Raw genomic sequence first — 26,913 nt, forward strand, 5'->3', positions numbered from 1 at the left:
TATTTTCTATTGCTATAGCAAAAATTTCAAGAGTATCTAATAAGTTATTTTATGTTCTAGGGAGCTGGGAAGACCTAGTTAGATATTTGCAGATGGCACGAAAGAAAGCACGTGAGTCATACATTGAATCTGAACTGATTTATGCGTATGCCCGTACCAGTAGACTGGTTGACCTTGAAGAATTCATATCTGGACCAAACCATGCAGATATTCAAAAGGTATGTAAAAACCATACATGGAATAAATTAAAATTACTTGTCTTCTGCTTAGTAGTTGCAAGAGTATTGGTGTCACCTAGTTTAATGTAGGTAACTTACACATTTTAAAATTTATTTAAAAATTTTTAATTTGTGTTAAAAATTGTGAATAATTGTGAATAACAATTTACATGGCTGTTGGTACTATATTTAGTGTTAATTGACATTAACAAAGAACTGAATCTAAGTAATTTTTGATCTACTGAGTACATGCTGTTCCGCTGACACTAGTTTTTTTTCTTATTTATATGTATAATGATAATTAGTCTTGGAAACACTACACACACTAAATTGTGGGGTGTGATTACTGTTTTTGGTACTTAACCATGTGTAGGAGTTAACAATATTGTGTTCAGAGACTGTAAATTCATGTTAAGGCTAGAATTTCAGGCAGAGGAAAATTGGAGTTTATATGCAGGACTTAGATATTGGAATTACATGGCATTAATTTTTGTGGCATTCGTTCATACTAATGTTGTGTGTATGGTTGGATTGTCTTGTGATTACAGATAGGTGACAGATGTTTTGATGATGGCATGTATGAAGCAGCCAAACTGCTGTACAACAACGTCTCAAACTTTGCACGCCTGGCCATCACTTTGGTTCACTTGAAAGAATTCCAAGGAGCTGTTGACAGTGCACGCAAGGCAAACAGGCAAGTCATTAGTCTATTTGCATGTATGTACTTAAGTCATGTTGAAGTAACAAAATGTTTTAAATCACCATAAAGTACAGAAGTTCTATGTTGCAAGGTCTCCATAAAACTGTTGGTTGAATAAGAAATGGTTTTGTAAGGTGGCTGTTTGCTATCATTTGTTTGATACTCCCAAGCACAAATGATCTATTGCTCCTTGACTTTTTTTTCTTCCTCCTGTACCGTGGGTGGGAAGTCATAAGCCGATTGTTAGTAAATTACTATTACATATTCTATTTGTTTCTTAAAACAGGAAATGTGTATTTAATAGAATTTTACGTAATTGGCTGACAATCCATTTTGCTTAACTAAACCTGTGTGAATGTTGGTTTTTAATTTCAAATTGTTTGTATCAAAATATTCTCAAATTAATTTCAAATTAGAATAACTAGAGTAAGAGAAATTTTCTGTCATAACTGTTTGTCGTTTTAGCAAATACTTGCTTGTGGTTTTGTTTTGTGGCAATATATATTTCACATTAATAGTTATAAATTAAGAATAAAACTATAGAACGTTATTTTGTGTTTAGGGATTTCTTTGCCATGATTGCAAAATTATTGTTTGTTTTAAAGTTAGGAGAAAACTTAATATTTCTGAACATTCCTACTGAACATGCTGAAATTGAGAATGGCTAGTTATATCCATTGAATATATTAAAACGGGGTATGTTTATTATTATATTTCACTATGACAATCTTTGTCTTTTTACAGAAGGCTTTTATTACACTTCCAGTGTAGGATATTCATTATTCTAGAGTAGAGTATTTGTACAGGCTTAATAACTATTGACTGATAATGATGTGAACATTCTGTTCCAGCACTCGAACGTGGAAGGAAGTTTGCTTTGCCTGTGTGGACAGCGAAGAGTTCAGGCTAGCACAGATGTGTGGGCTGCACATCGTGGTGCATGCCGATGAACTGGAAGATTTGATCAACTACTATCAGGTTTATTATTCCTTTCATTCATTCCAAAAAGTGGCAGGTTGGATTTAGATTAATAGCCCATTTTTAATGCATTCTGCTGCATACTTGGATATTTTTCATTAGCAACCTTAGTGAAATCAAGGTTGTTTCTGTGGACTAATGTTTTTTGTCATATTTAATCTGTTAATAATAAACGAAATGAGTTAAACATTAATTAAATTAAAGTAAATAAAATGTTTTTATAAGTAGCATTGACAACATTGGGTATTCAGGTAAAAAGAAAATGTTATCTTGTACAGGATGTCTACATAATGGGAAGTTAAAATTGGTCAGAGAACTAACTTTAAAACCTAGTGATAGTAATTTGAGGGGGGTAATGACATGCTCTGGTACACCATCAACCAGATGTTGGGGGAAAAAAAAATCCAGCTGAGTTTTGGTGTAGTCATACAAGCTTTAAAATGGCATATGCGAGGTTGTCGTGATCTAGTACAATTGTAAGGATTGTGGAGGCTGGATAGTCTTCATTTATTTTTAAGAAAATTGCAATTAGGTACATAAAAAAAATTTCAGATAAGTTTGTAATTTTAGTCATGGAAATTTTTCCAAATTTGTGTAGACATCCTGTGTAAGTTGTATATAAAAAAAATTGTACTGTCTTTGTAGTAATTTATTTACAGTGCAGTTTTTTGTGAATGTGTTTGTGACTTAATATATCGTATGTTTACCCGTAATGTGTTGTGAATTGTTTTAGGACCGTGGATACTTCGAGGAGCTCATAAACCTGCTGGAAGCAGCTCTCGGGTTGGAGCGAGCTCACATGGGCATGTTCACGGAGCTTGCCATTCTCTACTCTAAGTACAAAACGGCCAAGATGCGAGAGCACCTGGAGCTGTTCTGGTCTCGTGTCAACATTCCAAAGGTGATTGCAAAGCATGTTCAGTTTGGTAGTACGTGGTCGTAGAAATGCTCCTGAGGTATGTTCAGTAGCAGCAGAGACTGGGACAGTTTTAAGTGCGAGAGTTATTTTTGCAGGTGTTGCGCGCGGCAGAGCAAGCTCACCTCTGGGCAGAGTTGGTCTTTCTCTACGACAAGTATGAAGAGTACGACAACGCTGTGATAGCCATGATGAACCACCCTAGTGAAGCTTGGAGGGAAGGGCATTTCAAGGACATAATTACCAAAGTTAGTAATTCTTAATTAATTTTGACTTGAAATGCAAATGGTAGTGAAAAAGTTTAAGTTACATTTAAGTTTTTCCTGCCAACCACATTTAAGATGCTTATCAAGTATTAAACTATTTAGTGGTTTTGTTATAGGCTAGGAACTTACTACAGTTAACACAAATTTTATTTCAAATAGGTTTTTAGTGAAGACATTTGACAACCAAAATAAAAGTATTTTAACATCTGGTGTGAATCGAGTGTTAAGCAACCATTGTGCCCATGAGTACTTAAGTGCAAGTACTGTATTTAAAACCTTGTACTAATGTATAGCAATCCTGAAATCTACAGCTAGGTAGGGCCAATACTTACCAAATTAATATGGACTGTTTGAATGTAATTATTGACCCATCAGTCTTTTGCTGATAAAATTTTTTGTATTATCTTACATGCGTAGCTTGTAAGTTCCTTCCTACTGTTAAGTGTAACACACAACCTGATACAGTAGAATCTCGTTATAGCGAGCACGGTAATAGCGAGAACATGGCTATAACGAGGTATTTTTGAGGAATTTACGGCGTGAGAGCTTGAAGCGCGCTTTTGTTATTTTTCTGCTTTATCTCCACCCCTCTCGCTCGCCACTAGACATCTTGCCGTTGACGCCTGTCACATTCTTCAGCCGTGCAGTCGCCACCTAAGTGCGTGGCTTTAAAAATAGAATCCCGTCCTTTCTTTATTTTATCAAACTTCCGTTAGTTATCTGTACCGTGTGTAGACAAAGTTTGATATTGGAACAGAAACAACGTAAGAAAGTATTTTTTACAAATTAGAAATATGTATGTTTTTGTTTTTATAATCGCGTATATTTTCACGTTTTTTTTTTTGTTATCTTAAAAGAGAATATTAAAAAGCAGCTCTAATGAGATTTAATTGTTTCTTGGTTAACAAAAACTATTAATTGTTTATATTCTATTTATTATTATTTACGCGACGTCATACTGTACGCAATAACGCAATACGACTGGATTCGTTGCTGCAACATAACAGCAAATTATGCGGTATCAGAAGTAACGAGTAACGTAACGATAGTAACGAGTACTAATTGTTATAGTAACGAATACATACGGGTACACATTTTTTCGTTACTTTTGCACCTCTAGTAGGCACTACCGTATTTATTTCCGAATCGATAGGACAGTTTTCTTGTAACTTTTGTTTCGGTCAGTTGTTGGGGTATTTGTCCGGGAAAGGGGTGGTGATGGTTTGAGTTTGATCCCAAATTTATTTTCTAAAAAAGTGGACAGGTTTCTTTAAATGAAAAAGTATAGTTTTCCAGCGACTATTTCGTTTGAGGCGTACGTGCGTTGCCGCAGCCGCACTCCTGCTATTTTGTAAGGAATTAAATTGTCGCGCTACACTAGCACCACCTGTTAGCAACATACCGAACCAACATGGCCGCCAGCAGACAGCCCGCGTCGACAATAGATAGCAGGACAATGCTGCGTCGGCCGCGGGCTGAGATGCTATACTTACGTGGCATGGTAGGGTATTCTGTTCTGGTTATTTTGACGCAATTGGTGATCACATCCGTACTTATAGGGTATCGTTTTAAAGAGAATTCACACATCTGCTCACAGAAATTAAGATTTCGTTATTATAACCTGTTATTTTCCAATGATACAGGTTTAAACACAATTTTTATGCTATTTTCGTTTAATTTTTATATTTTGGGGGCCAAAATTTGTCCAATTCGGTTATAGCGAGGACACGGTTATAGTGAGGATCAAACCCGGAACCGTGACACCTCGCTATAACGGGACTCTAGTGTACTTATTTCTGGTTCTGTGTTAAAGTAGTTCTCTTTTCTTTTATTTTCATTGGTGCTTAAATCTGATGCTGTACCATTGTTAAATCAAATTGAGTGGAATTTCTCACTTGTGTTAGTCACATAAGCAAGCAGCATTATGTGGATGTTGCTATGAAATTGTCATCTACTACTTTAGTAAAGTCAAACATTTAATTCTGTGTGATTTAAATTTATTATATAAATATAAAAAATAAATTTTTAATATTATAACTAAGTTTGAATAAAAATTATGCAAAATAAATGTTTTAATATGCTTCAGCTGTGTGAAATTTAGTACTAAATAAAAATAGAAAAAAAACATTAATAAACTAAAAAATAGTAAATATGTGTAATATAAAAAAAATTATTTACTAAAATCATATTTTTTTTGTAATCTGTGGATTTAGTATTTAAGCTGCATGTAATTGTTTAGGTGGCAAATATAGAGCTATACTACAAAGCCATCCAATTCTACCTGGACTACAAACCTCTCCTGTTGAATGATGTTCTACTGGTACTAGCACCACGAATGGACCACACCAGATCTGTCAATTTCTTTGCCAAGGTAACATTGCTGTCTATTAGTTAACTGTTTTATTTCTGCATGTTTGCCCATCTGTTTTGCTCTAATTGCATGTAATTGTTAGCCCAGCATTGCAATTGAGGAATTTCATGGTCCTGTTTTTCATGAAATTAGAAATAAGTTCCTAAACGTAAATTTCACCGTTAAATTTTTCATGTTAAAATATTACTAATTTTGTTTTATGCTCATATTCACTGAAAACTTACAGAAAAACATTCTCAAAAGGCACGTACACTGTACAGTCTTTTATCAACTTCTGATGTATGCAACAATGAGGTCCACAGTTACAAGCATTTTATTAAAAACTTTATGGTTGTTTGTGTCCTGTCTCATTTACCTGTTCTATTATCATATAATAAATGACATTTCATTAATACAAGAGTTAACTTTTGAACAGGAGGCATCTAACCAGCCTTAATAGTATACTGGCAACCCTGTTATATTAACTGCCTGATCTTTTCAGTAAAAATGCCTGGTTTTACAAATGCAATCTGTTGAACCGTAAGCATACGTACAATCAGTTCCAGTGTAGGTCAAAGAAAATTAGTTTAACTTGGATTTTTTGTAGCTTCAAATGCCCTTAGTTAATTCAGGTCTAAATGGCCAGCCAGTATATTTTTTAGAAATGGAGCAGAAAATTTGATTTGAAATTTGGTTAAAAATGTATATTTAATCGAGGGTGTTCAGTAATGGGAACTGCTCTGTATTGTCACTTGTTGTTCCAGGTGAACCATTTGCAGCTAGTGAAGCCGTATTTACGATCAGTTCAGTCGCTTAATAACAAAGCTATAAATGAAGCACTCAACAACCTGCTGATAAAGGAGGAAGACTATCAGGGCTTGCGCACTTCAATTGATGCATTCGACAATTTTGACAACATAGCTCTGGCCCAGAAGCTGGAGAAACATGAGCTGATAGAATTCCGTCGCATTGCAGCGTATCTGTACAAGGGCAACAATCGCTGGAAACAGTCGGTGGAACTTTGCAAGAAAGATCGTTTGTTCAAGGTAAGTGTATTGGGTACAAACATATTGTAATTTTTCTCACTGAAGTCCCTAAAAAGCATTTTTCCTTAATCAAATTCTTGTAAGGTGGCATAATGCTTTTTCTTGCTGGTGGGCTATTGATTGAGGTATACACTGTTAAAAAATATATCCTAAAAGATTAGTGCTATAGTGAAATTTAGCTTATAAAAAGTTAAATTAAATAAAATATATAATTTTTAACAGAAAACTTGTAAGCATTACTAAAATTCTGTAGGAATTTGGAAGAAGAGGTCGGCTAGTCGGCAATACCCTCGATGGTTATTGAGCTTACTCTAGAATGCAAATCATTATTCTAGCAGTTTACCCAGGAAAGAATTCAGGCTGAGAAGTATAAAAAATAACCAAATTTTTACTGCTTCAATTGTATCTGCTAAATTTTTCACCTATGGTTCAAATAAAAACAAAATGGGAATAAAGGTATTTCATTGTAGTAAGAAATGTTAATATCTTAAATCTCCATTTCAGTCCACAATGATAAGGCTAGGTTAAAAATAACTCTTCCATTCTCTCCTTTTTAAACTTTGCATAAATATTTGCCAAGTCTGTAAACTAGACAAGTGTCGGATTTTTTGATTAAGTTGAGCGGAGTTCACTAATTAAAATTATACCTTAGATTAGAGCAGTATATATCACACTTAGTAATTTTTAGTAGTTAATAAAAATTCTGTATAGCTAAGTAACTGATAAAATTTTAGGATAATTTTATGTTCCTGGTGTTAGTTAATGCACCATTAGCATTATATGTATTAAAGTTCTGTATGTCTATAATGTCATTTGTGTTTGAGTACCATATCGGAAGGATTGCCCCTGTGTATGGGTCCACCTATAATTTGTCATAAATAACTTAACTTTTTTGCCACAAGGATCGCCCTCTTATATGGATCGCACCATGTCTCACAGTAGAATAAGTTTTCTTTATTGTCTGCACAGTCCTTTTGTCTGCTTTCTGTGCTACTTTGTTACTGTGAGATAGGCGGCATTCTTGCAAGGAGAAGATAAATGAAACTAGGTGACATGTCCTGTTAGTTCAAACCACAGCAGAGCAGGTAGCTGCTTTGTGGCTAGGAGTTTTGTGCTGTAGTGTGCAAGGAGTGATTCCAGTATGTGGTTTCAGGATGCAATGGAGTACGCTGCAGAGTCTAAGAACGCGGATGTTGCAGAGGAATTGCTGAGCTGGTTTCTTGAGAAGGGCAATTATGACTGCTTTGCAGCGTGCTTGTTTCAATGCTACGATCTGTTGCACCCCGATGTCATTATAGAGCTAGCGTGGCGACATAAAATCATGGACTTTGCAATGCCATATCTCATACAGGTCACTCGGGAGTACATCACAAAGGTATGCTTCCATATACATGAAAGAATAATTTACTATTAAAAATTTATTAACTTTACTTCCAGACTAGTTCATGCAGTTGCATGCAACAAATATTGTGTGTAGAAGTTCAGTTGCAACAAATACATTGAACTTTTTTTCAATTCTTGCTTAATAAATGAAAGCGTGGTAATTTTAATTGTGTAAATTATGTTTGGAATTATGTAATGGTGATGAAAGCAATCTGAGGAGCCATTTCATCCTACATGGTTGGTTCCGTTTTTTCAGGATTTTGTTAGTTTGTAGTATTTCTCGTAGCTTCCTTGTTCCTTCGTTGTCTCTAAGTTAGAGAATTTTTTATTTTAGAATAGTGAGGGTATGGAAGTAAGTCATTAAGACAGCAAGATGTTTCTTTGAGTGAGCTGCTTTCTGAATCCTCCGAGCCTGCACGATAATCATGAAGATTTGTGTTGACTGCATCAATAGTTAAAGCTCTTAAGGAAGTTCAAGAATTAGGAATATCTGATTTTTATACATCAGATTTAGGGAGTTAAGACATTCCCTGTATTCCTATCAAGTCTGTCGCAATCTCGGAACAGTGCAACATGATGTAGTCTATATCCAAGAGTTCGACATTGATGAGCTTCCTGAGCTATAGGATTTTCAGATGCCACGGAAATAGATTTTGTATGTTCGTTCCAGCCATAGAGAGGACGAACCAGATGTCCAGATGACAGAAAATCTCGGCTGTCACCTAGTAGCTAGTAGCCAGTAGCAGATGACTTGCTTGTGTTTAATATTTGCAGAAATGATTCCTATCACTTATGTATTGCATTATAACTTACTGGCTCATATCGGTAGTATTGAGGTTTGCTCACTTCACCATGAATTTTATGTCAAACCTAATTAATATTGTACAATTATATGTAAAGGTAATTATTCTAATCCATACATAATGTTGTAATAATTTTGATATAAATTAATATGAAAAGCAAGTTAATACATTGAATGTTTAGAAAGTTAAATGTTAATTTATTGACTAGAGGTCAGATCATGTGTGTGGTTTATTATACCAAATGCAATAGCAAGTGCCAACTTTGAATTGGTTACTTTGTATGTTTGCAATTAATCATACTATAGAACACTTCAACACTCTCTGAATGCTAAATAATTAGTATATTATGCTATCACCTACACAGATTTATAATTTTATTTATTCTATAGCAAAATTTACACAACACTTTTGATAGTGACGTGCTGGCTAAACTGTTGGGCATATTTTAAAAAATTACCATTTTATGACATTATTGGATTATTTGTTAAGCAGGTCTAGTTTGAAAGTTCCTGCTACAATCGTAATGCTTTGCAATTTAAGAAAAACTTGAGTTAAATTATGTTTTGTGAATTTCCATTTGTAAATTCAGTTATTTAAATATTTATTATTTAATTTGCTGTGAAATCTCATTTGCTAGAATATATCTGATAATAAGCTTAAAATTGTTTTTCAGGTAGATAAACTTGAGGAGTCTGAATCACAGCGATTGGAAGAAACTGCACAGGACCACAAACCAATGATATTACGTAAGTTCCTCACACTGATTAATCTTAAGTTTACTCAGTCTGTTTGTTCTTCATATACTTTAACAAGTAATTATGTGAACAAAATTACATTCAGTAAACGTTAGAGACAAATTATTTAAAGGATTTCTTGTGGATAATTTTCCTTATCTTCGGACCTAGATTTGGATCCTAGAAACAAACAGTTCAGTCCGAACTGACGGTTTGGGCTGAATCAATTTTCAATAAACTTGCTTTGATTTTATAGTTAGAAAAGACTTAAAAAAATCATTTCAACTACTTATTAAATATGGCCAGTAATTATAAATGTCAATTAAGCATCAGTTATCAGTGGCAGTATTGGAAAAAGGGTATCGGAACAGTCCTAAACTTATCTATTCCAAATAGTATATGAATAAAACCAGTACATACCTAACTAAACTTAACTAGTGCCTTACATTCTAATTAGTCTGTGATAAGACTATTAATCATAAATTTAAAAATATTACCTTCAACGTATGTGATACACAAGATTTTAAGTGTTCACATTATTTATTGATATTATAGATAGTCTGCAGTATGAGTAGTCTTGTTTTAAAAATCTTCTGAAATTTAACATCAAAAACTGAAAACTGGTCAATGAATCAGTTACTGTCGGCAAGCACTTGTAAATGTGTGATGGTCATGTGGCCAGTATATGGCAGAGGATGTAGACTTTCTTCATATACTAAAAATATTTTACCTCAGGTAATCTGGAGAAATTTTATTCATTGCAGGTGCATGCAAGTGTTTAAGCAGATAAACTAGTGTCTAGAAGTATTGCTATTAGTGTAGTCTAGGTGAAAAGTGTAGTGTTTCGGAAGATAAATTGTGCAATGCTATTTTGTATGTTCTAGCGGAGCAGCAGTTGATGTTGACAGCAGGACCTGGTATGATTGGCCCTGGCTACACTCCCTCATATCCCAATGCTTATCCTCCTCCACCAACGTACCAAGGATACAGTATGTAGTCAGCACACCGTCAACTATACTTTCTACATTCGCTGAACATTTTGTTAACAAGTTTGTTTCCTTGGAACTTCATAGAACTGTATCAGTGTTAAGTTTTACGTATATTGATAAAAATGTAACAATTAATTCCAGACTTTTTAATTTATACTATGAACATAGTTGTTGAACTTTGTTGGTGTAAAAGTTGAGTGTGTTTTTGATACTTATAGTTTAAAACTCTTGATAGCTCCTCGCTAGTCAACTATTCATTGGTTACAACTTAGGTGCAGGTGCATTTGTACGTTTATTTTGTTGTATGAGTGTTTGTGTAAAGATTTATATTCTGTAGATTATAGTAATAGATTAATCATTAAAAACACAGTTCATGTTGAAAAATTGTATAGATAATATTAAAAAGGTATATTTATTGTATAAATTATTATTTACACAATGGAATAGAGAATTCCAGTAAATGTTAATAAACAATATGTAAAACTGTAATGTTAATAAATTTTCAATTGAAAATTATTTGTGTAATACTCAGTGCAAAACTGTTGTAATATAATGACTGTACCACTAAGCATAATGTATGATAAAATAATTTAACATTATAAAATGATAGTTAATTTCATGTACCTCACTTCTAGGTTGCTACCTAAACTTTACCACCGTGAGAAACGTTTGTAATGAAGTCAGACCCTTGTTTACGGTAGGGCTATGGTATTTAATTTATACTTTTCAGTATAAGGAAACCTAAGTTACTTGCCAGCAAATAAATAAAACTTACTGCTGAACATTGTATTTCCCTGGAGATAAATGTTGATAGTGAAAAAATCTATAAAATACTGGTTGAAACATTATGCATACATTGTAACTGTATGTTTGAATTATTAATGAAGAATTTTATGTCCTACTGAATGATTCTTATCCTTGCACCCAGCACTACAAAACCAGTTCGAACACAATACCTGGCCAGGATTCACTAACATAAATTTTGATTTTATATGACTAATTTAAATATGATTAAAGAACTATCAAAAATTCTTAAGAGTTATTACCTGCCAGTGCTAAAGCAGAGCTTTGACTTTGTTTCATTACACTAAAATAAGACCTTAAAAATTAATCTACCAGACTTTTGCATGCAAGACTTGCCAAATGTACACATCATGCAAAGACCTTAAAATGGCTAGCACCACAACCCACAATATTACCAATTAAGCTGCAAAGTTGTTGATTGTACTTTGATTTCCAATTACGTTAAATAAAAGTTGGAGTCTGGATAATTTAAAAAGAGCTACACTATACTGGGCCAGTTCATTTTGCAACCACAGTGCAAAGTTCTGCATACACAAGCAGTGACTAGAACAAATTAATGAACTCTGAACTATAGCCGATGGTAACGTAAACAGCCCAGTTTAAGTTTCCCAAATAAAATTTTAATCCCAGTACTACATTCATGCTTGAAGTATAGGAGACATAAAGCTGATGACTGGGTAAAAAAATATCTGAGCTCGGTATATTATCTTGTTGGTTGATAAATTGAGATCAGTGCTGCATTACCAATATGAAAATCAAACATTTAGTTTCTGCCAACAAGTGGTGAAGTTCTCCAAACCACCCATGGTCCCAGTGAGATTCTTCAGCTGCATAGTTTCCTCACACTGTAATGCTACGTGAAAGTCACGTCTGAGTGACACCGCACAGGATTGTAGTCAAGCTGTCTCCTCGTTATTGTATCCTCTAAATGTCAGGGCTGCAGCACACAATAGCTCAACACCCAACCAAAGTGCCTCGGTGGCGTATTCAGTTAGACTAGTTCCTAATTGCTAATAAAATAAATGTGCTGTCTAGAGAAAATTAGTACATTAAAAAAAGGCTAGTAAATTTAACACATAAAATTAAGCGTAAAAAATTAAAATTTAAGTTAAAGAAAGACAAACTAACAAAATTTGAACTAAAGGTTTACCAACTTGGACCAGAAGTCACTAGATGTAGGAACTCCGCAGGACTTCTAATTTCCTCAGAAATTTGTATAAAGGTAACTAAACTAAAACACGATCGTGGGGTGGAACCCCCCCAAAGAATGTTATGTATTATTGGACTTCCTGATGTCCCAGGAAAACAAGGCTACAAAAAAAATCTAAACATTTAAGTTCAATATTTCAAACAATTAAGTTTACGTGGTAATGGGAATCGAAAGCTATTTTCGCACTTTTGTAGGTGGACTGATCTTAGTTTGCATGCTCATGTGAGAACATTTTACATTGTAAAATAACTCAATGGTATGTGCCTGCGATCATGACCATGCACTATACAATCCTGATATACAACTACCATTTTTAAAAATTGTGAGCCAAGAGCTCTTAAGATCAAATGATCACATGGGTTGAACAAGAAGTGGCTCTGAATGTCTGTGGGACTAACTTAAATGTTATGTTGCACTGATCGCCTAACTGGTGACCCAGTGCAGGTGAAGCTTGTAATATTCTTGGGTACTCTGACTAATGATCAAACATGGGTCACTCCTGTGACTGCATATGAAGTGTGTAACTGATATGATCTCCCCCCCCCCCCCCCCCCTTCTCTTTTGTTAATGATAGTTTCAAATGATGAGTTTGAGTTGGAACTCCAGATGATGAAATTAGCAACTATACTGCGCATCGGCACAGTCGGAGAGCACAAGACATCTTGGGGTAAAGAGGTCAGTCATGAAGGCTGAAAGAGGTACATTATAATGCTGCGCAATAGACTTAATCCTAGGTGTAAGCCTCAGAGATGCCTCTCAATAACTCACGAAAGTACTTGGTACACGATTTATAAATATTAATAAGCAAGATCTCACCTGCGCTTCACGATGTAACAATAACAATGTATATAAATCATACAAGTAATCGCGTGCTTGTAAACACAGTGATATTAAATCTTAAATCATATAGCTCAAGTTACTGAAAGACAGTCTGCGATTTAGTCAGCCAATGCCACTTACAGCCGGGAGACGCACTCCAAGGAAGATTTTGTTACCGAACGTCTAAATACTACTATTGCGCGGGACCGACTGACTCGCAGCATCGCCAACTCTCACCAACCCCGTGCGTGCGCACACACATAAACATGCAAACTTGGCAGTGCAAACTTTTAAACAAAACTGAGATGCTAGATAAAACATTATGGATTATTATTAACACTAAGTTCATACAAATAAAAAAAAAACCTAATTACAATTACTAGACAAGTTCCAGCAGTCTGTGTTCACTGCTTACACTATATTGCACGGTAAATATGTATAGTAGCGGTAATTGCGAAAAAAAATGCTAAAAATCCGAAAATACTTTTATTATGTGCTCTTTCACTTCCTCTTTACAAAACAACCGGCGGAGTTAAGAAATTCCAAATACTTTAGGAGATATCAAATTTTTTAATTTCCATAGTTGGGCGATATTTGTTAAAAAAAAGTTTAAAAATTCCGAAAATACTTATATTCTATGCTCTATAACTTGACGTCGTCCCAAGTGCTCCTCCGGCTCGCTGAGGCCATTATTGCCCGTTGCTGCTTCAGGCTTGCGTGTGCGCCGGCGCCCGTGCGCGAAAGTGTAACAAAGGTTTTGTTTATGTAATTATGTGAGTGTGTAAATATATATTTGTGTTGTGTACCTGTAGATGTGTTTCCCGGGCGACTGAGTCGCGTCTCCCCGCCTGTGACCATGTGGGCTCCACGCACTCGCACACGAAGGGAAGAGGCGGGATTCATGTGCGCGTGGCAAGGGGGAAGACCGCTGAGACGTCGCGGAGCGTGGGTGGAGTTAGTCGCCTGAGTGGGATGAGAGAGTGCGGTCGCGAAGTTGTGAGTGAGAGTTGAACGGACACTGTCAGTCGTGTCACCGTCGTTCGCATCGGCAGTTCAGTCACAGTCTCGTGTCATCATTGTCATTCGCGTCACTGTCGTTCGCGTCGGCAGTTACGTCACAGTCTTTCGTGTCATCGTCATTCACATCACTGCCAGTCACGTCACCATCATTCACGCCACTGTCAGTCGCATCACTGTCGTGTCACCGCCAGCTGCGTCGCTGTCGTGTCACCACCAGTCAGGTCACTGGTAGTATCGTGTCGCACTCAAAGTGCGTGGAGCCGAGCCTCGCCCTGATGGACTGTCACAGATGGGAGCCGTGACAGCCCATGTACAGTGTGTGATGTGTGCAGTAAACACAACTTAACATCATAAACTCTTTTATTTCACCCGAGTTAGGGTAGTTCCCTTGCCACGTGGCATGTACCCTCTATATCGGAGCAGCTGGGCAGCGACTTCGAACCACGGGAACGGCCCTAACGTTGACAAAATTCCTCTTTTCATTAAACCCGGCGGAGATAATAAATTCCAAATACTTTAGGAGATATATAATTTTTAAATTTTCATCACAATACCTGTGCATTCATGTGGCCACCGTTTTTTCTTGTTTACGAGTATGATTTTTTTTTTTCGCGACGCAGGGAACGACTACATCATTTTCTACTAATGGCAAAGGAATTGTACCCGCCTCTAACTTAGGTGAATTTTTAACGTTTCAAATTTTAATGTTTTATTTTTGTTATTTGGATATTGTTGTGCAAGTAATAAGTAAAAAAAAAAATTACGTGAGTTCCTACTGTTCATCCTTTGTCCCGGTTTGTTTGGTCAGGTCAGTTACATTATAAATACTTTAAAATAAACAACCATTTAAATGAATTCAGATTGATAATTTTTAATGTCCGCTTAGTTTGTAAGTATTTATAATGTAACTGACCTGACATAATCGACCATTTTATTAAAACGCATTCACGACCACACTGCAAAATAACAAACATTTCTGCAGTCGAATGGTTGCACAGGTCTTGTATTGCAAAATTAAAAAATTCTATATCTCCTAAAGTATTTGGAATTTCTTCTCTCTGCCGGTTGTTTTGAAAAGAGGAAGTTAAAGAGCATAGAATAAAAGTATTTTCGGATTTTTAGCAATTTTTTTTCGCAAATACCGCTACTCTACACATTTACCCTGACGACAACCATTAGTGCTCCTTGAATCCGCACAGACCGCTATGGCGCATCGCCGCCTCGCCCCGAGCGTGTGCGACGTGAACGCACATGGGTGCAGGGTGGTGCAACGCCTCGAACGTAAGTTGCCCCGCCTAATATACTGTCGACCACAGGGGTACTGTTAGGTGACCTGATTATCTGGACTTTGAAATTAACTTTCAGCACTCTCAAAAACAATATTAATTGAGTAATGGCTATGTTTAAATATTAATTGTAATTCTGGACTTAAGCGCGATCAGGCGGCGTGCATGGCCCGGGATTACTTTTGCACACGACACGTTTTCGCGGGAGCGAGGCTGGGGAGTCGTGCGGACGCCACAGCCATCGCCAGTTAATCACCGCCCTCCAAGGAGACTAGTCGCAAATCGCCCGCGGAGCCTCTCGACCTCCGGCCTTGCCATCTCTACCGGAATTGCGTGAGTTTTCAGCCCATCAGAAACTTGTCCTGTAGAGCGCGGCTCCCAGTAAGCGGGTCATGCACGACGCAGTGCATGTATAGCGTGCCTGGCAATAAATCACTTTAAATTGAGCCTCCGCGTATTTGTTACAACGCCCGTAGCATAGCGTCCCTGGTGGCTAAAACAGCCGGGGGTAACTCTGACGGAACGACCCTTACTGCCTGCCGGCCACGTGGCGACGTCACGCCCTGAGTCAAGAGTCTCGGCTACGCACTAGCACGTAGCTATTATTGCTAGTTGGCGCCCAGAAGCAACTCCACACCCTCAACATCACCTCGGCATAAGGCAGAAGGCGTCAACCCATATAATAAAGACAAGCCTAGTTTGGGGTCACGACAGTGGCGAGGCGTGAGGCTTACATGAGGGGAAGCAACAACTCCGTTCAGCCCAAAACATGGTCCGGGGTGGGGGTCCGGGGACCCTCCCCCGGGAAAATTTGGATTTCAAGGTACAAAAGGGTGCTATTTAAGTAGTTTTCTTAAGTGAACATAAACTTTTCCACAGGTAGAAAAATTGACATTTTATTAATTATAAATTATTTTTGAAAGATAATAATGTTCGACTTACATTATTCTGATAATAAAATACCTACTCTACATTATTTATATACTAAGTGGGAGTGTAGTATCTCGCCAACTGCCGTGCCGAACTGTAGCGGACATAGCCGAAGCAGTAGGCGGAAGAATTACACCGTTTGCTTCGGCCATGTTCGCTACAGTTCGGCAAGAAAGCGTTACCTTCGTAGCTTCTACCACGTATTTTTACAGCCAATCCCCTCCTCGAACATTTGTACCATGCCACCCCCCTTCCGAAAGGACTACAGCGACAGCCTTCCTGCTGAAAGCGGTCCTACCAGCGCTTCTAAACCTAGCAACGCTTCTAAAACAGCATGTTTTGTGTGTCAACGAGTTCTTTTCTTAAAGCGCACAGCGCACAGTATTGGGCCCCAAGAAGATAATGTAAAAAATACATACACCTAACTGCAGGAGCCAAAGTAAAATACTATTCTGAATAAAATATTTATTTAAAAAATACAATGTCTGAAAACTGCCTGGGCAAGCACTGCTTGCCTTGCTTGCCCTGACGAGACGCCACTGGGTCACGAATAAATTATGTTAAACGGCTGGCAACTTTGGGCCATGCCACAGGGCTAGCCGTGGAGCCGGAAAAACTAATGATTAAAAAGAAAAACTTAATATTGCAGTGATGATTGATGAACACAAAGGATGAGGGGTTTCGCGGTGTGATTCGCACCTAGCGTCCTAGCCCCGTTAGGGGAAGTTGGGGATTTCGATTGGCTTTGGGGCCACAAAAGGTCTCTTCCTGCAAAAAGACGTAACTGCGGAGTAGGTGATGCCGTGGTTTTCCTTTATTAATTATTAATTAGATATCAATGAAAAAACGTATAATAATATTGATGTACAGAATTAACTAAACATTTACAAGACAAAAAGAGCCTTATAGATTATTGTGTGGGTTGCAATCGATTTGTCAATGGAGGCTTCTGTTCGCCTTGCAACACTATATTGCATTCCTGTGGTTCTGAGTGTATGTGTTACGCACGCACGGATATGTACACGCCCCGGTGAGACGACCAGTTACAACGGTCTGAACGAGCAGAAGGAGCACAACCGACGGTCTTCAAAGTACTGACAGGAATCATTATAATAGTTCATGCCAATAGCTAGAAAAAGTTGTCACTAAAGAAACTGTGCTTAACAATAGTTTTAATGTATTTAATTATTTAAAATGTGACATCAAGTTGGCGACTGTATTTATCAACATATTGTCTCACTGTGAGCTGTAATAGTTGGATTTCTTCTAATCTGACACGATCCTAGTCACGGACATTTTAATTAAGGCCAGTGGCCGCGGTGACTTTTAATAAGGTTTGTTGTCTATTGGGGTCACGCCCGGGACGCTCGCCTGACTCAATCCGGCTGGGCAAGGGGCGCGCTCCGAAAACGGGATACGGTACTGGCGGTGCGGAGCACGGGCTTAAAGGCCATGGTCGGTACGACGTCAGCATTAAGCACCCAATTACCAGGTGCTACATTTTAATTGGGCACCTGGAACATGTTTTAACTGGTAATAGAGTAAATTCAATTAATATAAGTTTTTTGACGCCGACTCACAAAGAAGAGAAAGTTTCTCTTCCTTGCGAGGCGGCCATGTTCGGCAGTCTCCAACCACTCCGCGCCGGGAACAGACGTGTGTCCGTGGGCAGCATCCAAGTTTTCTTTCTTTGATTATTTTATTCTATACTAAATCTTTAAATTTAAAACCTCTTATTAATTCATCTCTGCCCACGTCGACTCGGCGCGTATTTTACAGAACCGGGCCTATCCCGACTGTCTTCATCGTGATACCGCGACGTATCGTATCACAGAACGTACGGTACTGGCCGACTCCAGCGAAAGTGTTTATACTTAAGGACGCCGTGCATATGCCTGCTGGCTGCACACACGTAAGTGTTTCGCCGAATTTAGGAGCCCGCTCATAGAGCCCCCCTGCACCCGTTAACTTTCGGCGCTGGCCGTCTCCAGCGAGCATCGACCCACATCCCGCGAGACTGCCGCGGTAACCATTGTCACGTAGTGTTGTGTTTAGTGTTGGTGAGAATTTTTGTAGCGGGACTGAACCGCGGAGCAGACTTGTAGAGTGTACCGTGTACCCACATGGACCCCTGGTGAAACTCACAAATTAAATGTATTCTCGCCAACTCGTATATCATTTTCCGTAATTCCCTGTCCTCCACACGGCCGAGCGGCCTTCACAGTCAAGCGTAGAACCATTCAGGTTACATTCAAGCCGTGTACCTGGCGGGGCACGCGGGGGCAGAGTACCCACGACCCCACACCAACGGCCTAGCAGCCCGCTAGCCTGGCGCCCCTCCGGACAACAAGAGCATCGCGACGCCCGTAGCGCCCGTCAGGTACCCCCCGGGCCTTTCACAGAGGTCGGGTGACGGCATAGTATTGTTGAGAACGGGCATTGGCGCTGTGCTTTTACAAGTAGTCGTAGTTTCGATAGTAAGGTTGTTACTAATAAGGTGTTTTGTCAGTGTAGCATTCTGGAAGCCAGTACAGCTATAGTTAATTATGTCGTGAATCAAACCTCAAGAACACTCTAACTTGCCCAACGAAAGCGAGATCAACAAGAAGTTCGTGTTTATTTTTATCTGCCTTTTTTTTATATTTTTTACCTTCCTGCACATCACTTACCTGCTGCATTCTTATCTGTTTGGGTAAGATAGGGATTTTGTCTTATTATGTGGAATAGCCTCACTGGATTTATTTACAGAGCTTTTTTAACATTTTATTTAGCTGTATATATCAAATTCACGCATATTTTATAAAAACTCTTGCAGTGACTGCAATACTTTCATACAACCAAGCATTTAAAATTCTTACACTTTTGTTCTAACAATTTTCAAAATTTGAAACACATACAAAAATGTAATTTATCGTATTTAAAATAAATTATTTTATATTATTACTTAGTTGAAAATGAGTTAAATCAAAGATTTATATTCAAAATAAAATAATTTACTGTTCTTCAAAAAATTTTATTTATTGGATAAATTTCGATTTAGCATATTATATTAATTTTTTATTTCAGTTAAACCATAGATAAGCTCACACGTTCACGGTTGCTGTTTGCTTGTTTATTGGCGATTATTATGGTCGTTTTTGTCATTTGTTAAAATGAGGTTATGGGAAATGTAATTTTGTTGAAAACCATTCGCAAAGTATGTGTAATGGTTTTTTAACACAATTTACTGATAACTGCACTAGTTTCATATTAAGAGGTTGGTTCCTCATTGTATTTCTAAAGTTATAACTATTGTGCCTATTGATGGTGATATGCTTTAATGTAGTGTGAAGTGACATTAAATTCTTTGTACGTTAACTTTTTGTTTTAAATTTTTGGGGATTAGAACCATAGACAATTGTGTTGTTTATTTTGAAGTAAGTTTGGGATGTAGTCTTACCTCACGAACTAGTGCACAAAGGCCCGTTCTACAATGGCACGGAAACGGTGACGGAATCTCACGAAACATTTTAATATCGCATCTGCTACTTCCACAATGCATGGAAACGTAACAGATGACAACCAATGAGATTCCATTTAAAGGTTACGAAATATTGATTTAATTTTTAAAACCATTTAGCTTTGAAATCATAGCACGGGCGGAATTTACATAAATATTAAAAATAAACCACAAAGTTATAATAGAACATGAGATATTATTGTACTTGAAATAATTTTTTATGTATTTAGAACATTAACAAACATTTCTACCACACAGACAAGTACTCTGCTTCTATTGGTCGCATGGAGGAATGTAAACGGAAGAGCTCACCATTGCTGAGCTAATCCCTATGGGTCTGACTCTGTCTGCGTGCCTTTTTAGAAACCCTGTTCCGTACATCCATTTCCCATGGAAACACAGACGTATTTCTTGGAACATTTCACTTTCGCGTCTGTTTTTCACAATGCACGGAATAGGGCATTTTGGTCGGAGAAGATTCATGTACTTGTTTTACACAAGATATTGTTTTAAAGGAAATTACATTAGAGTTCAGAATATATTTTTGCTATTGTGGTCCATACTATAATAGGTAGGGCTGTAGTATAAATATGATACCTGAGAAGTTAAAACCATAGAAAACTGTTAAAAAAATTATACAAATGTGGAATTGCAAAATATACTGAACTGGACAGAATTATAGTTTATAATACGATACTGTGGTACCTAAATATATCTTTGAATCGTGTTCTTTACTAGAATAGGTAGGGCTCTATAATATAATACGATAACCGAAAGTTAGTTTAATAAAGAAAATTATTTTATTACAAACAAGCATGTGAAAATCTCTTCACTCCTGCGCTGGACCCTTAATGTGCGAGTGGTAATGTTGTGATAGCCGCAATGTTGATGATGACAACAACATTGTTATGGTATCTAGATGTAGGCTACTTCCGTTTCCAATTTGTTTTCTAATCTTTGTTTAAAAGTGCTTTGCATTTGAACAATTGTTTCCCTTAGGTCCCATTTTAAGTAGAGGTTAGGTTAAGTTATCCACATGTGAAAAATGTATTTTCGGGTTAACTGTTGGTGTAAAATTATTGTAAATATTACCTTAATGTAAATATTGAGACATAAATTTATGTTTTGCTTTGATAGCATAGCCAAGACTTTTCCACTAGAGATAGCCCTGATTGTTGTTGCACTCTACTGTTTTGTTGGTACTAACTGCAACTTATTGTGGTTTTCTAGAAACTGTTTTCAAAAATACAGGGATGATTAATGTCAGTACGTAAGAGCTGGGGCCAAAGCTGTTTTTTCACTCTAATTTGTTGTCCATTTCAAGTGAATATGTTTCAATGTTGTGCAATATTCTTCAGTATTCATTATCAATATTGTTTTCTACTATAGTTTTCTGAACTAGTTTACACTTAATTTTGTTTGTGCAGGGATATCCCAAAGTGGATGGGCTGATTGAAACTCTGTAGACTTTCAAAACAAAAGTAAACTTTTGACATAGTAAAAGGTATCCTTTAAACCAGGTCAACCGGGTTACGTTTGGGAAATGTTCTTTGTGACTTGTCTTACCCAAGTGATATATCTTGTCTTAGTGTGTGAATGTTGTCGTAAACAGATTCCTCAACCTCTTAATGTAGTGGCTGATCCAACTACAGTGGAAGGTCTTGAAACCGGCCATTTAGGACACGGCCATGCTGGTTTATTGAATGTATTTAGGCCTTTAGCGTACCGGGAAGACCAAAGAAAAGTTATTATTCAGTATAATGTTATCTTAAAGAAGTGATGATAAGCTGTTCTACTGAAAGAAAGAAAACTAGTAAAACAGATGAGGAATTAAAACCAACAGTAATGATAAAACTCTGATAAAACCTCAAATGCTGGCAGCACATTAATGCAACCTGTCAGCCATAGACCGTTAGAATCCACTCAAAGAAATCTGAGTGGGAGCGGCTTGGTTGATGCTGGAGTGCAGAATGCGCCGAACTGAAGACCTTTCACTGCAGTTGTAGAATGCTTCATAGGGTCAACTTACTTACCTGCACATTTTTCATTTATGTAGGTTCGCCATGGATGTAACACCGATATTTCCTGTAATACATTCGCACATGGAACAAGAAGAAATGGATGATGCAAAGTGTTCATCTAGTTTAGAAGGTAATAGTCAAGATGATTATGATAGTCCTTTCAAACTTCAAGTACAAGCCCATCGTGTGTTGAGGAAAAGATCGCTACAGACACGTCTTGTTTCCACGTCTAAAAGACGGTTTTCTTTAAAGCCGAAGAAAGTATTAGCATCGACAGACAAAAAAAATTCAGAGAACTTTTACTTGGAGAGTAAATTTAAGTTAACAAGAAAAGCATCTCTAGAAACTATTTATGAAGAACCAGTTACTGGAAAAGACGGTAGTGTTAAATATTCCGGACCAGCTAAACTGAGACGACTGAATTTTGACAGTATTGCACGGTCAAAAATCAAGAAACGAAAAACAAAAATAAAGAAGGTTTTGGGGGGTAAACGTTTGAAAAAACAGCGGATGTCGATGGACGAATTCATTTCAAAGCTTCGAGGGATCTCAACGAAAGTTGAAAGTGAAGAAATTGCAGCTTTGTTTACAACTTGTGAAATTAAATAGCATTTCATGAGGTACTACTCATTCCTACTAATTTTGTGAACTTTGTATTGAGACTTCTTGGATTGTGTTTGTATTGAAGTTAAATATCCTAGGAAGGAAATGCAAAGGCCTTGTATGCTTTTGCTGCAGTGTATTTTATGTATGCTCCTTTTGTTAAAAAAAAAAAAAAAAATTGTAAGGAATTTTAAGTAAGGGCTGGTATCACAATGCCTGGTTATTTTCTAACTTCTGATGAAAATTTAACTTTTGTTTAGCAAAATTTTCAGTTTCTTAACCTGTAGGTAACTATCATCCCAATCGTTATTTTAACTAAACAATCGAACACATTTCAGTTTGAGTCTAACCATGACTATATTCACAGACCACGAATTTTCAGATATTCAGCTACATTGTTTAACATAGCGTAGCAAACCATCCAATCAATTTTAACGTATTATTAATGTGGCTTATCTAACCTAACGAACCATCCACCTGATTTTGCATTGTTTTCAACATAACTAAGCATAATCAACCATCCACCCTATTTTACAGTATTTTCAATGTAGCTAACACAATCAGGGTAAAAAAATTATCCGCTACAAGTTGAAATGCAGCACACCTTAAAATAAATAATTTTAAAGCATATTAAGAAGTAAAAAATTAATTTTGGGGATTTTAAAATTAGTTTTATGGAAAAGTGTCTCTGCTACTGATTTACCAAAACCAATTTCATTCAGAAAAGTTATTACATGTTGGGAAACAACATGTGAACAGGAAACCACGCGGGATTCAGGATTGCAAAACGTTTGTGCTGTCGATCTATTTTATGAGCTTAAAGCTATTAGGATAACAAGAAGCAACCGAGGCTCGGGATCGCATGAAATTTGCGCTGTCTGCCAATGAGTATGTTTTTTTATTACTTTTCAACAAAAGAAAAAATTACTAAACTTTTTTTTTTAATGTGATGGAGAAGCACAATTGAGGGGTCTAGTGAGAGAGGGAGCTATGCCACTTCAACAAAAATGGAAATAATAATTGGAATTATCTAAAGCATTATGTTGAGTCATAATTTTTAGGGTTTTGCAGGAGCTATGCTACATGGTTGTAGTTCACATGATAGATGACCAATAGCAGGCAAAGACTGAAAATGGTAAAAATTAAAAATGTAAATATTTGTGCATAGCTCCCTTCCTCACTAGACCCTTCAATTGTGTTTGATATAAAAATAATAATACACTTGTTTCATTTACTAAATGTTATGTTAGTACTGTATTGGTCATTTTGCATTCATTTATGTGGGAATACTTTTCTAAAAAAATTATCCAACAATGCTAGTCAGTATACAGTGTCCAATTTGTTCACTACACTTAACCGGTACATAAAACATTCACCAGCCAATCACCACGTAAAACGATAGAAACGAGATGAGAAACACTCAAGACAAACCAATGGTTGTATGTAGTGGTTAAATTTATTATTTGGTTACTTGACCAATACTTTAAACGGACATTGTGAAAACAGCCTTAAGTATTTTAATAGTGTGTTATGACAATATTGTTAAAACCTAAAAAAAAATTTACTGTGTTTTTAATTCTGTGAGTTGGTCTTTAATGCAAGTACATAATTAGCATGGTTGGTTACATTGTCTTAGAAAAAATATTCATTTTTGAATGTAAAAAATTCTGATTATGGTGTGTAAAATTGTTGTAGTAAAGCCACAAAAACATCTTTATTTCAGATACCAATACCATTTATTTTTAATTCAAATGTCTATTACATTCATGTTAGTGTGAACTGTTTTGAAATAAGTTTTTTTTAATTATTATTTATTTATAGTAAGAAGCTAGTATATCTGTTGATATTTTATATCTGTATCCAAAATGTAATATTCAAACTGTACACATTATCCACTGAACATGTACATTATTTAGGTACATTATTATAATAAAGAGGGTAGTCTGATGTGGGGAAATGCAAATATTGGTAATACAGTAGAGTGTCGCTAATCCGGACTTGTCCGGACAGACCCTGTCCAGTTCACCGAAAGTCATCAACTTTAAAATTTATCAAAAACTAGTTTTATAGGCTAAAGAAAAAATCTTTATGCTTAAAAATCAACTGTGTTTTATTATAAAGTACTTAAGAAACTAGATAAACATGTATGTAACTTATAAATAATACAATACATTAAAATTATAATTAATTCACATTTAATTTTTCGTTGAGTTTGAGGGCGAATGCTTGTAATGTTATGCCCGACAGCAGAACGACTTGTTCACGTTGTTAGCAAAACCAAATTAATAAAGCCTCGTCTAAAGTTTCATTTTTTGGTTTTTTAACGTGCTTCTGTTACCCAGACTGTCCTTACTCACCATTTTGGCACAAAAATCTTCAATTTCTTTCCAATTTTTTTCCCGATCAGAAACAGTTTGTTTTCCCACTCCAAAATCTTGCGCGATTCTAGTTAATGATTCACCAGCATCAATACGAAATAAGACTTGGTGTTTTTGCTCCATTGTTACAGTGACTTTCTTACGTTTAGTAGTCATTACGTTGCTCTTAATAAGTGCACACAATACAACACTCGCACTAAATAAAAATAACTGTCACGAGCACCTATCACCAGCACGAGTAACCATCGACTGAAGGGAACAAAACAAAACACTCGCAGGTATAGAGTGAGTCTTTCTTGGTAAACAGACGATGAACGGAAAGCTAGCGGTAAGACTCCCGGCAACTGAGGGCAACAGGACCCTCTCTTAGAAATGTATTTCATTATCCTTTGTCACAACATTATTTTTCATCCGTCCAGATTAACAGATGTCCGGACTAGCGAGAGACTACTGTAGCTCTGTTCATTTTACAGTACTGTTAATCTCAAGTGGGTAACCAAGGACTGTAAGTGGCATAGGTATTGCTAGCAATTTCCTCAGAATTACTAAATGTTTCCTTCATGTAAAATGTCACAGCTACTAAGGTATATATATTCACTGCCTGTTTACAGAAGAGTGTGGAGTATTAATGCATGTCTCAAATCCGTTCAGTAAAAACTAGAGTAACTGTCTTATAGTGGTACCTAAAGCTGTAACTGAAAAAAAAAAACACAAACCAGATGACCTACCTAACTTGACAGTCTCCAAAAAGCTTTATCAACTACATGTTAAAGGAGCTGTACTCTCAAAAACTACAGATTTTAGTTAGATTGAAACTGAAAGTTTTATTTGTTACTTATTCAGTAAAAAAATCCAGTTATTTAGAATAGATTTGATACTAAGATTTTATGCGTCAAAGATTCCAGGAGAGTCAGCCATGAATAATGTAGGCTGGTTACAGCCAAGCATTTGCCGCTTCCGATTTTTTAAGGTTGTATATCGTCGCTTAGAAACAATACCGCCTAAGTGACTTTTTTAAAATTAGTTTGTTTCTCCATGGAAACGTTAGCATTTATTTGTCATCTTCTCATGATGTGTTTCGCTGAATACCCAACAATAGGCTGTTATGGTATTTTTGTAACACCAGCTATCATTCAGTTCTAGCATGGTGCCTAAAGTTATTAGATATGTATGCTTAAAAATGATTATCAACAAGAAATGTTTGTGTTTGGGTTATTTTGGTTTTGTAAAAAAAAAAAAAAAAAAACGCCAAATCAGAGTGGTATTCATGGATTGTAAAATATATTTTTTCATGTAATAGGCTTATCACAGATATTTACTTATTAAAAACTTTAATTTAATCATTTGATCTAAAAACTTCAAACCATTATACTGTAACAGTATAACAGCACTTAAAACAATGTTTTCCAGATAAATTAATGGACTACTATTAACTATAGAAATGGTATAAATATTTTCTGCTGTTTGTAATACCTATGTATTATGATTTGAGGTGAATTTTTCAATAAAATAATACAAATTTTTCTATTTACGTGACCTGGGTTATTTATGTTTCATGGTTAGAATTGAATCCTTTTTCAACAAATTTGAAAGCTTGAATTTTTAAGTATTAATTTTTTACATGTACAAAATTCTAAAGCCTTCACAGTAAAATTGTGCGTACCTACATACTTACTATGGACCATTTCCCTGATTTATGTTGAGATTTATTTTCCCCCAGCCATTCAATGTTTTTGGCAATGCATTCTGTTAGGGAAACAGTGTAAACATTTTGCTTTACTTTTTCGAAATTGTTCATACACATAATTCACACAGTAAAAAGGCATGGTACTAAATAACAAATCCACTAATTTCCAAAATCACTCTTCAAGCATGTAACAGTTGGATGACACAAAGAGCCCAGCACACAAATGCAGCTGGAGGTATAGCGCAAGATAACCTACTTATGATGTAATCAGTG

At 36.4% G+C, this 26,913-nt stretch overlaps 1 protein-coding gene and 1 long non-coding RNA gene across 3 annotated transcripts in view; both read left to right on the forward strand.

The window, feature by feature from the left end:
• LOC134532950 (clathrin heavy chain) overlaps window positions 1-10,987 on the forward strand; it is a 51,518-nt gene extending 40,531 nt beyond the window's left edge. For both annotated transcript variants that reach the window (XM_063370025.1, XM_063370026.1), the window contains exons 22-31: window positions 61-218; window positions 767-912; window positions 1,770-1,896; window positions 2,630-2,797; window positions 2,911-3,060; window positions 5,318-5,449; window positions 6,193-6,474; window positions 7,628-7,849; window positions 9,334-9,406; window positions 10,279-10,987. In XM_063370025.1, the coding sequence (XP_063226095.1) occupies window positions 61-218; window positions 767-912; window positions 1,770-1,896; window positions 2,630-2,797; window positions 2,911-3,060; window positions 5,318-5,449; window positions 6,193-6,474; window positions 7,628-7,849; window positions 9,334-9,406; window positions 10,279-10,391 (1,571 nt within the window). In that variant the 3' untranslated portion in view covers window positions 10,392-10,987. The remainder of the gene's footprint in view (window positions 1-60; window positions 219-766; window positions 913-1,769; window positions 1,897-2,629; window positions 2,798-2,910; window positions 3,061-5,317; window positions 5,450-6,192; window positions 6,475-7,627; window positions 7,850-9,333; window positions 9,407-10,278) is intronic.
• Window positions 10,988-19,520: 8,533 nt separating this feature from the next.
• On the forward strand, window positions 19,521-26,484 carry LOC134532948 (uncharacterized). The gene is made up of 2 exons (XR_010075221.1): window positions 19,521-19,708; window positions 22,008-26,484. It is a non-coding gene; the product is annotated as an uncharacterized LOC134532948 (long non-coding RNA).
• Window positions 26,485-26,913: the final 429 nt, after the last annotated feature.

Source organism: Bacillus rossius, chromosome 6 (assembly GCF_032445375.1).
Source record: "Bacillus rossius redtenbacheri isolate Brsri chromosome 6, Brsri_v3, whole genome shotgun sequence".
Classification (NCBI taxonomy): domain Eukaryota; kingdom Metazoa; phylum Arthropoda; class Insecta; order Phasmatodea; family Bacillidae; genus Bacillus; species Bacillus rossius.